General features: G+C 53.2%; 4 protein-coding genes across 4 annotated transcripts; 2 read left to right on the top strand and 2 right to left on the bottom strand.

The window, feature by feature from the left end:
* The first annotated feature begins 4 nt into the window (after positions 1–4).
* CDEST_13705 (Putative replication factor A protein) lies at positions 5–2,344 on the top strand. The gene is made up of 4 exons (XM_062929861.1): positions 5–155; positions 217–471; positions 529–1,962; positions 2,016–2,344. The coding sequence occupies exons 1-4, from the start codon at positions 118–120 to the stop codon at positions 2,110–2,112; spliced, it is 1,824 nt and encodes a 607-aa protein (XP_062785912.1). The 5' UTR covers positions 5–117; the 3' UTR covers positions 2,113–2,344.
* CDEST_13706 (uncharacterized protein) lies at positions 2,137–4,937 on the bottom strand. Its single transcript, XM_062929862.1, has 3 exons — positions 4,132–4,937; positions 3,858–4,067; positions 2,137–3,795 (listed from the first exon to the last, which is right to left on the bottom strand). The coding sequence occupies exons 1-3, from the start codon at positions 4,279–4,281 to the stop codon at positions 2,698–2,700; spliced, it is 1,458 nt and encodes a 485-aa protein (XP_062785913.1). The 5' UTR covers positions 4,282–4,937; the 3' UTR covers positions 2,137–2,697.
* A 458-nt stretch (positions 4,938–5,395) lies between these two features.
* On the top strand, positions 5,396–7,218 carry CDEST_13707 (Putative dihydroorotase, metal-dependent hydrolase; the record flags this gene model as incomplete). The annotated part of the gene is made up of 8 exons (XM_062929863.1): positions 5,396–5,823; positions 5,883–6,048; positions 6,111–6,162; positions 6,220–6,268; positions 6,321–6,350; positions 6,408–6,450; positions 6,530–6,556; positions 6,651–7,218. The coding sequence occupies 8 exons, from the start codon at positions 5,396–5,398 to the stop codon at positions 7,050–7,052; spliced, it is 1,197 nt and encodes a 398-aa protein (XP_062785914.1). The 3' UTR covers positions 7,053–7,218.
* Positions 7,219–7,314: 96 nt separating this feature from the next.
* On the bottom strand, positions 7,315–8,882 carry CDEST_13708 (Putative Zinc finger, CCCH-type; the record flags this gene model as incomplete). The annotated part of the gene is made up of 4 exons (XM_062929864.1): positions 7,315–7,529; positions 7,581–8,058; positions 8,167–8,208; positions 8,277–8,882. The coding sequence occupies 4 exons, from the start codon at positions 8,880–8,882 to the stop codon at positions 7,315–7,317; spliced, it is 1,341 nt and encodes a 446-aa protein (XP_062785915.1).
* Positions 8,883–9,117: the final 235 nt, after the last annotated feature.

Below are 9,117 nucleotides of genomic sequence, written 5' to 3' on the forward strand. Positions count from 1 at the left end.
TCGACGCGTCTTTGCCATCTCGCATCTCGCGCAAGAACTTGCAGCATCCCTCTTGCCCACACCCAATCTCGGCCGACAAACTGCACCAGCAAAATCACGATATAATCTGATTTCAAAATGGATGTTGAATCGAAGATTACGAAAGGTGCCTTGGAGTAAGTGCATTTCTTAGATCCATACCCTCTGCTGTCACTTGTACTGATTCCGCCTCTCCAGCGCCATCTTCAACGACCCTGAAGGGGCCAACGTGAAGTTCCCGGTGCCCGTTCTTCAGTGCCTGCAGATCAAGCCCTTGGCCGCCCAAACAGGAGGTGGTGCTGAGAGATACCGCATTGTGCTGAGTGATGTCAACAACTACGTACAGTGCATGCTGGCCACGCAAGTGAACCACGTCATACACGAGAACAAGCTGGTCAGGAACTGCATCGTGCGGATCACCCAGTACCAGGCAAACTCCGTCAAGGGAAAGAAGTACTTACTGAAATTCCCCTCTATCAACTTCTGGTAAGCATACTAACCACACTCCAGCATCTTGATCATCCTTGGCCTCGAGGTCATTGAACAGTTGGGCACACCAGACAAGATTGGCGAGCCCCAAGCCTTCGAAGCAAAGCCTCCCGCGCCTGCGAACACAACCATTGGCGGACAAAACTTCTACGGCGTTAAGCAAGAGGAGACGAAGCCCAAGCCCCAACAATCGATACCCTCGCGCTCTGCTGGAGGAGCGACCGGCCAACACGGCAGCAGCAACATCTACCCCATCGAAGCCCTCTCTCCCTACGCTCACAAGTGGACCATCAAAGCCCGTGTTACACAAAAGTCGGACATTCGGACATGGCACAAGCCTAGTGGCGAGGGAAAGCTCTTCAGTGTGAACCTGCTCGACGAGAGTGGTGAGATCAAGGCAACCGGCTTCAACGAGCAGGTCGACCAGTATTATGATCTTCTCCAGGAGGGAGGCGTCTACTATATTTCCAGCCCCTGCAAGGTCCAACTTGCCAAAAAGCAATTCACAAACTTGCCGAACGACTACGAGCTCACATTCGAGCGCGATACCCAGATCGAGAAGGCTGAGGACCAGAGCAATGTTCCTCAAGTGCGGTTTAACTTCTGCAACATCCAAGAACTCCAGGAGGTCGAGAAGGATGCGACCGTGGATATCATTGGCGTTTTGAAGGACGTTGATGAGGTGTCCCAAATTGTCTCCAAATCGACTGGCAAGCCCTACGAGAAGCGCGAGCTCACCCTCGTGGACGACACGAACTACTCCGTGCGCGTTACCATCTGGGGTAAGAGCGCCACTAACTTTGACGCCAAGCCCGAGTCTGTGGTGGCATTCAAGGGCACCAAAGTGTCGGACTTTGGTGGCCGTAGTCTCAGTCTCCTTTCTTCGGGCACTATGTCTATCGACCCCGATATTCCCGATGCCCACCGCTTGAAGGGCTGGTACGACTCTTCTGGCCGTAATGACACCTTCAGCAACCACAACAACATGGTCAGCATGGGAAATGCTACTGGTCGCAAGGACCAGGACAAGTCCATTCTCCAGGTGAAGGAAGAGAACCTCGGCATGGAGCAACAGGACTACTTCAACCTCAAGGCTACCATTGTCTACATCAAGCAAGACAACTTCGCCTACCCCGCGTGTATGAACGAGGGCTGCAACAAGAAAGTCACTGAGACGGGTGAAGGGGCTTGGCGTTGCGAGAAGTGTGACGTCTCCCACCCCAAGCCCGAGTACCGTTACATCATGTCCGTCAACGTGTGCGATCACACGAACCAGCTGTGGCTCAGCTGCTTCGACGATGTCGGCCGCGTTATCATGGGCATGTCGGCTGATCAGCTTACGAACCTGCGGGAGGAGGACGAGACAAAGATGGCTCAGGCTTTCGAGGATGCGAATTGCCGCAAGCTCAACTTCCGATGCCGTGCCAAGATGGATACCTTCGGCGAGTCTCAGAGGTACGCCACCACATTTTCGGTTTCCAAAGTCTGATGACACTGACTTTTTTTAGGGTACGCTACCAAGTCATGAGCGCGAGCCCGATTGATTACAAGGCCGAGGGAGCCAAGCTTGCGGATCTCATCAAGCAGTTTGGTATCAGCTCGTAAGGCATTGATGCGCGTGCGTTGAGCAGAAAGGGGGGGGGGGGGGGGCTGTATCTGTACAGACACTGTAGGCGGTTAAATTGCATCTATGCATGCAGAATGAACAGAAATTTGGCGGGCAGGGGTGGGCAGAATTTGATGAGCTACGAGGCAAAAGGTCGGTGGTCACACAACTGTCCAATACATGTTTTTAATGCGCGGGAAAAGAATGAATGGCAGACGATAATATCATTTTTGTCCGGCCTTGCCTAGTTTCCGAGTCTTACAGACCCGAGCTCGTCTTGATGTATGGTGGAAATGCCTCATGTTGGTAGGCACAGTGATTCCCCCCTGATGCACCTGATCTCGTAACGCCGGCCTGATGTCACCCATCTCTCGTAACGATAATCTCTCGAGTCCATGTCGAACGCAACCCCCGCGCCATCACGATGTCGGCCTCTCAGTTTTATCATAGAGAGATCCCTCCCCTCACCCGCTCCCAATGTCTTCGTTACTTCGTAAAAATAAGACACAGAGACGTCTTGAAAATATCAACACCTCGCCCTCGACAAGAATGTCGAGCTATTTAGGCCCACTGAGCCTGATCGTTCAATCCTGACGGAGACCCGACATAAGGTCCTCATCCTCGATGGATGCATCAAAGCCGAGCTCGACATTCTGGGACTGGCCGCCATCCTTGTCCAGCCGCTTCTGCTCGCGAAGAATGTGCTTGGCGAAGTCCTTGGAGGAGGCCAGACGAGCGTCGCTCTCCTGAGTGAGCTTGTTGAGAATCTTGATTCGCGTGTCATCTTTGATCTTCTTCTGGTACTCGGTGTACTCAATTTCCTCGTCGCGTGAGAGGAAAGTAAGGCATTTCGTGCCATCAGGACTGATCTCTAGCGATCCTTGGAGCATTCCGATATTGACCATCTCCTGTAAAAGCCCCTCGACCTCGTCATCGGTCTCGAGGTTCTGGGCTGTTTCGGCGCTGAACGTCTGCTGACGGATCTCCGGGACGCTGATCTTAAGGTACACGTCCGCAAGGCCAAGGATCTGCCATTTCTGATACGCCAAGACAACTTCCTTCATAAGGGTGGTCGTCTGGTCGGTCACCCATGTCTCTGCTCCTTTCTCGATCTCAGTCTTGAGCTGTTCCACGTTGGCGGTCGAGAACTGGACTGCCACGTCCGCATAGGGCTTCGAAAGGGCTGTGTAGGATTTTTGAACACTCGAGCTGATGTGGGATGGTAGTATCGGTGCCTGGCCGAGGGCCAAAAGGCCGGTAAGAATCCACCGCTTGTGAGAATCGGTCATCAACTTGCTCACGGACGACTCTCTTGAGGGCCAGGTGACGATTCTCTGGTAGGCCTCGTGTGCTTTCGCCCATTTATGCTTAGCCGTGAAGATCATAGCAGAGATGTACTCGTGTTCCATTACTCCTTCGCGGGTCAGGTAATCCGTCAGCTGTGTGGATGGGCTGATGTAGGCAGCTGGTGAAGCCGTCAGGTCGCAGAGATACTTTGAACGGGCCTGGTCCTTCATGCCCGGGAGAAAGACCCAAGACTTTTCTATGATTGGCAGTATCTCGTCCCAGTTTGCCGTTTCGTATGCTAGCTTGACCACAGCGAGGTGGAGACTTGTGAGCATGGCGGAATCTGGGTCAAGTCGCCCCAAGGCGGCAACAACGATCTCGATTGACTGGCGTGCCTATCGCGGACAATAATATCGTCAGTACAATGACGCATGCGCGGACGCGGGAGGTATCTTACCGGGAAGAGCTTGCACTCGGAGACATCCTTGACCAAATCGTAGAAGACGTCACCAACATAGCGTATCTGCCGAGCGTCGTATGACAACAAGAACCGAGCAACATACTCGCGAAAGGCGTCGATTGATATCGGGAGGGAAGCCTCTTCAATATGCTTGAGCGTGTTCAGAATCGCAAGATGCGAGATCGAGTGGCTGGCGGGGTTGACAATCTGTAGAACCCCCCCCCAGTTAGCAACACCATACGTGCAACAGTAGGAGACGGCACCCACGGACCTCTAGCAGGCGCGGGGCGCTGGCCACAATAGCAGGCGCCTGGTCCTTGAATAGACGGGTGATTCTAGTGATGTGATTCTTCACAGTCTTATCGTAGACCTCGTCGGTAGCATGGTTCTCGTGCTCGAAGTAGAGGAGTACCTCTTCCATTTTGCCGGCGGTTGGGGCGCGTAGCCGAAGAGACCCTGAGCAGAGGCGGCGAACTTGCGCTCCGACGAATCTGAGGGCGGAGGACGCAAAAAGCCCAAAGTGCGGATTGGAACTTATATTGCCAAGGGACAAGACTGAGGAGACGGCACGGGATATCTCGATCGAGAGAAAGTCGGAGGTTCACAAACACAGGGCGCAGCTTGGGATGATCGTACGAAGCTCAGGCGCCAGTGGGAGAGGTACCCACGGAAGTTGTCCCAAGGTCGTTCGCTGGTGGGGGTTGACGGTCAGTGCACCACGACCAGGATGATACAGTCGCCTAATTCTCGGCTGAAGACCCACGCACCTTGGAGCTGAGCACATAGTGGGGCATCGTCCATCCCCCTCCAAGCCAATCAGAAAAATGCCTGATGCAAGCTCTGGATCATTACTCTCCTTGTCACTTCTCATCCATCTTGTCACTTTCTATCTCAAGGTACTAAGCTCTTGAATCAAGGTAATGAACGGGAGATTGAAATGCCACGCGAGAAAACGTAGTAGATGGATGAGGAATACTCTTGACTGGGGCACCAGAAAGTCTAGCGAGAACGGAACAGAACAGGGCCTGCCAGACTGCAGGTTGGATAGGCTGAAAGGAGCAATGAATTGATAGTAGACCTTAAGATGACTGTGAACCGCATCATCCACCTTGCACTATCCACTAAAGACTTCGTTTACTCGCTTGAAATTGAGGATCTGAGACACTAGCACTATTGTTGTAGATTGAGGATAGAGGATTATGAACCCCCGTTGTTGGAGTTCTCGTCTCTTGCTCTGTTTTTTTTTGGTTTCAGGAAGTTGGGGAACGAACCTGGTCTGTTTACCCCGCCCCCACCATGGAGACTCGAAAAAACATTTCGAGATAGGGACTCAGACTCATTCAACCTCTGAGACGACGGATCCGAAAATATCAAGATCAAGCAGTACGTACACTCTGGCCTCAAAGGTTGCCGAATGTTCAATGGTCTCTCGATCTTACAAGCCCTGCGTTTTCTGATACTGAATTTAGACTCTTCTTGGGTTCTTCACTTCGACTTGCACCGCTTTCCCGTCCACTAGTATCCAACCGTCCACAATGCCTCTCCCTGACACCGTCGAGCTACCCGCTGGCTTCGACGCCCACGTCCACCTGCGTGATGGCGACATGTGCAAGGTATTTCGAAGTGCAGCCAACATACAGACTCTTGAGTACACCAACCGACTGATTATCCCAGATCGTTGCCCCGACGGTCCGCCAGGGTGGAGTGAACCAGGTAAACCGCACACACATACGCCCGACACTGAGATGGCATCTTCACTAACACTCTCGCTGGCCCTGATCATGCCAAACCTGGCACCTACTCCCGTGACAACGGTCAAGATGGCTCTGGACTACTCTGCGCGTATCAAGCAGGCCCTGGGAAAGGACGAGGTCGACCTCCTCATGACCCTTTACCTCCACCCGGACGTCACCTCCGAGACCGTCAGAGAGGCGAAGAAGGCCGGTGTTGCCGCCGTAAAGAGGTTGGTCACATCTTCATGCATCGCCTCACCCTCAACCCACTTTTCTCACCCGCGTCCAGTTATCCCGCCGGCGTCACTACCAACAGCTCCGCCGGCGTCGTGGACTACGACGCCTTCCACGAGGTCTTCAAGACCATGGAGGAGGTCGATCTCATTTTGTGTCTCCACGGAGAGTGTCCGTCTCATGCCGGCAGCGATATCACCACTCTCAACGCCGAGTCAAAGGTGAGCAGACGGGCCCAGGAGTGCGTCACGTTGCAGTATGCTCACTGACGCATCTCCTCCAGTTTCTTCCTACCCTTAAGGCACTCCATGCCAAGTACCCCAAGCTCAGAATCAGTAAGAAACACTCACCTATGGAGCCCTGAAAAAGATCGGGCTAACTAGTCCCTGAAGTTCTCGAGCACTGCACAACCGCCGAGGCTGTCGAGGCCGTCAAAGCATGGTAGGTTCACGGAGTCTGAGTGAGAACAAGCTTGAACTAACAATACCCCAAGCGGCCCTAACGTCTCTGGCACCATCACCTGGTACGTTTTCTTTGAACCAGCCAGGACACAAATGAGAGATCCATGCTTACTTTACAGCCACCACCTCTTCATCACCATCGACGATGTTGTCGGTGACGCGGTACGATTGAATAGCGCCCCTTCCTTCTTTCTTCTCTTCCTTTTTCAACATTACTTGGCACTGACATGGAAGCATGTAGCTGAACTTCTGCAAGCCTGTTGCCAAGGTAGGCCTCACTCGACCCCTGTGAAGAACATATCCCCCCCCCTTTTGTCGTGCCAGTACCCAATAGACCACACCGAATTAAACACCCGCCACAGCTCCCTGCCGACCGCAAAGCCCTCCTCAATGCCGTCGCCCACAGCAATGGAAAGTTCTTCCTTGGCACCGACTCGGCCCCGCACCCTATCACCTCCAAGACGGGCCCTTCCAAGGCTGCTGCCGGTGTCTTCACTCAACCCTACGCCGTACAGTATCTCCTTGCGGCCCTCGACGACGCCGTCGCTCGCGGAGAGCTCCGGGACGAGGAGATTACCCAAGAGGGCCTTGAGGGCTTCGTCAGCGGCTACGGCCGCAAGTTCTACGGCACTGAGGACCTCCGCAAGGAGCGCGTCCGCCTCACACGCGGCGGCGCCGTTGTCGATCAGATGTTCGAGGGCGAAGGAATTCAGGTTGTACCATTCCGTGCGGGCAAAGAGACTTGGAGCCTGCAGTGGCTGTAGACGGCTCTTAGAGGGAGGGGCCTGCTCATGAGAGGTGAGTACATAGGAGCACACAAGCGCTACTCTGTATGCTTGGTTCGATGCTTGTACGGGCGTCTTCATTGCTGGTCCATTCTTTCTATAATAAATACTTTCTCTAAAGCCGTAAAATTGCAAGGTCTAGATGATATTCCCTGTCGTTCATACCTCATATCTCATACCATTTTCGAAGTCCCCCAAGCCCAAATCAGCCTGGCCCAAGAGGCTTGACGATAGCTACTGGCTAGTAAGACTCAAATGAAACGTCATCGTCCCTCTCGCCCAAACTTTCCTCTAGTGTGCGCAGCAGCGCAAAGTTGTTAGACGCGCTGAAGTTGCCCGGGCTTTGAGGATATATCTGGCCCTGGCCAAGTGTCTGCTTCGAAGGGGGACCAATGGGTCCCCAGACACAGGATGAGGCTGGAGAATCAATATTCTGGTGGTACGCAGGCCGCTGCTCTGCTTATTGTGTTAGCTTAGAGGCTGCGAAATAGATGATTGAGAAAGTACCAGAAGAGTGTATGTATCCTCCAGTCTGTCTTGTGGATAATGGCATGGAGCTCATTTGCCACTGAGGCTCAAGTCGGACACCCTCGGTCCTCCGCCAAGACTGTGCAGCTCTCGCTGGTCCAGTGTGGCCCTTTTCACCTTTAATGGGCGAGACAAGGCCACTTTGCTGTTGCTGTTGCTGTTGCTGTTGTGTTTGATGCTGACGAGCATCGAAGAACGCTTCAGTATCATTGTTCTGCTCCATCAGTGCCTGTGACTGCTGCCGCTGAAGCTCAGCCTGCTGCTTCTTCCACCATGCTGGCAGTCCATGAAACAGACCCAGAGAGTTCTGCGTTGCCTTGTCCAGTGGCATCTCATGCTTGTACTTGCAGCCTTGCTGCGTGAAGGCACAAACACCCTCGTGAACCCACTTGTCGCAGTAGATCTTCGGCTTCTTTGGTGGTGTGGGGGTGGACGCTACAATATGGTCGATTCTTCTCTATAATTTCAGAAATATCTTTGTTAGTACAAAGCGAGCATGCTACATCAAGCATCATACCAAAGAAACAAAAGAAGAGACATTTTAAGGAAACACAATAAGCATTACCTGAAGAGCATCAGATACTGGTGCCGGTGATGGTGGAGGTGTCTGATGCGTTCAGCGCCAATGATCTGGTGCTTGAAAACATATAGAAATAACAAATGGGACATGCATACCTTGAAAGCAACAGGCTGAACAGAATTGGCAGCCGGGTATTGAGGATCCAGTCCCTGAGGGGGAGGGAGAGCAAGCATGCCATGAGTACCATCTTGAACAGCCGGGATACCCATCAAAGGCGGCAGCAAGTCAGCAGGTATGAGCCGAGTGAAGGTGCCGTTTCCGCGGTCCAAGCAATAGGCATAGAAGCCTGTTGTGTTTACATCTGCCTCTCTACCCATCTGACGCTCTAGAACCGGCGATGCCATCATCAGGTAGTCGGGGCCTCTTGCTGAGCTGAGCGAATGGTAGTGCCTCTGAGTTCGACCTTGACCAGGTCCCGTCCCATAGTCTCCCCGCCAGCTTATGGCATCGACGCGGCGAGGCGCTGCAGAATTGGGATCTTCGATGTGGCAGTTGGGAGGACGGAACATCATCTGAGGCTTTTTGTAACGGCCTGTCGAAGCGTCCATGTGGGAACTGCGAGAGAAGCTTTCGATTCCCAGGTTCGAGAAAGCGTGAGATACCGAAGGGCCGAAATCGGGAGTGGTATCGCGCGTAGAGCCTCGGGAACCAGGCGGAGAGTACGATTTGTCGGAAGATGAATTGTTCAAGTTCGCTTCCATTCTGAAAAAAAGAATGTTGTGTAGGCGAAGGGGGAGAGACTGTGTTGGCAGCAGTTGCAGAAGGGAAGGGGAGAAAATGTTGCAGAAGGTCCAGATCAGGACGCGGGAAATAAACAGAGGGTTTGGACCGCCTTGCAAACGGGCAAGTAGGCCGGAGCTCTCTCTACCTGATCACCAATGCCGTTGACCGTGATGACCAACTCTGGCGCGTCAAGATGGACTTCCTACCTGCTCA

The sequence above is a fragment of the Colletotrichum destructivum genome, chromosome 9 (genome assembly GCF_034447905.1).
Source record: "Colletotrichum destructivum chromosome 9, complete sequence".
NCBI classification, from domain to species: Eukaryota; Fungi; Ascomycota; class Sordariomycetes; order Glomerellales; family Glomerellaceae; genus Colletotrichum; species Colletotrichum destructivum.

Excerpts from the sequence above, each read along its gene's own strand:
- CDEST_13705 (XM_062929861.1), top strand. The coding sequence starts at position 118 with ATGGATGTTGAATCGAAGATTACGAAAGGTGCCTTGGA. Across the intron at positions 156-216 it reads ATTACGAAAGGTGCCTTGGA|CGCCATCTTCAACGACCCTG; the intron begins GTAAGTGCATTT and ends CCGCCTCTCCAG. Across the intron at positions 1,963-2,015 it reads ACCTTCGGCGAGTCTCAGAG|GGTACGCTACCAAGTCATGA; the intron begins GTACGCCACCAC and ends GACTTTTTTTAG.
- CDEST_13706 (XM_062929862.1), bottom strand. The coding sequence starts at position 4,281 with ATGGAAGAGGTACTCCTCTACTTCGAGCACGAGAACCATGCTACCGAC. Across the intron at positions 4,068-4,131 it reads GCGCCCCGCGCCTGCTAGAG|ATTGTCAACCCCGCCAGCCA; the intron begins GTCCGTGGGTGC and ends GGGGTTCTACAG. Across the intron at positions 3,796-3,857 it reads CCGAGTGCAAGCTCTTCCCG|GCACGCCAGTCAATCGAGAT; the intron begins GTAAGATACCTC and ends TGTCCGCGATAG.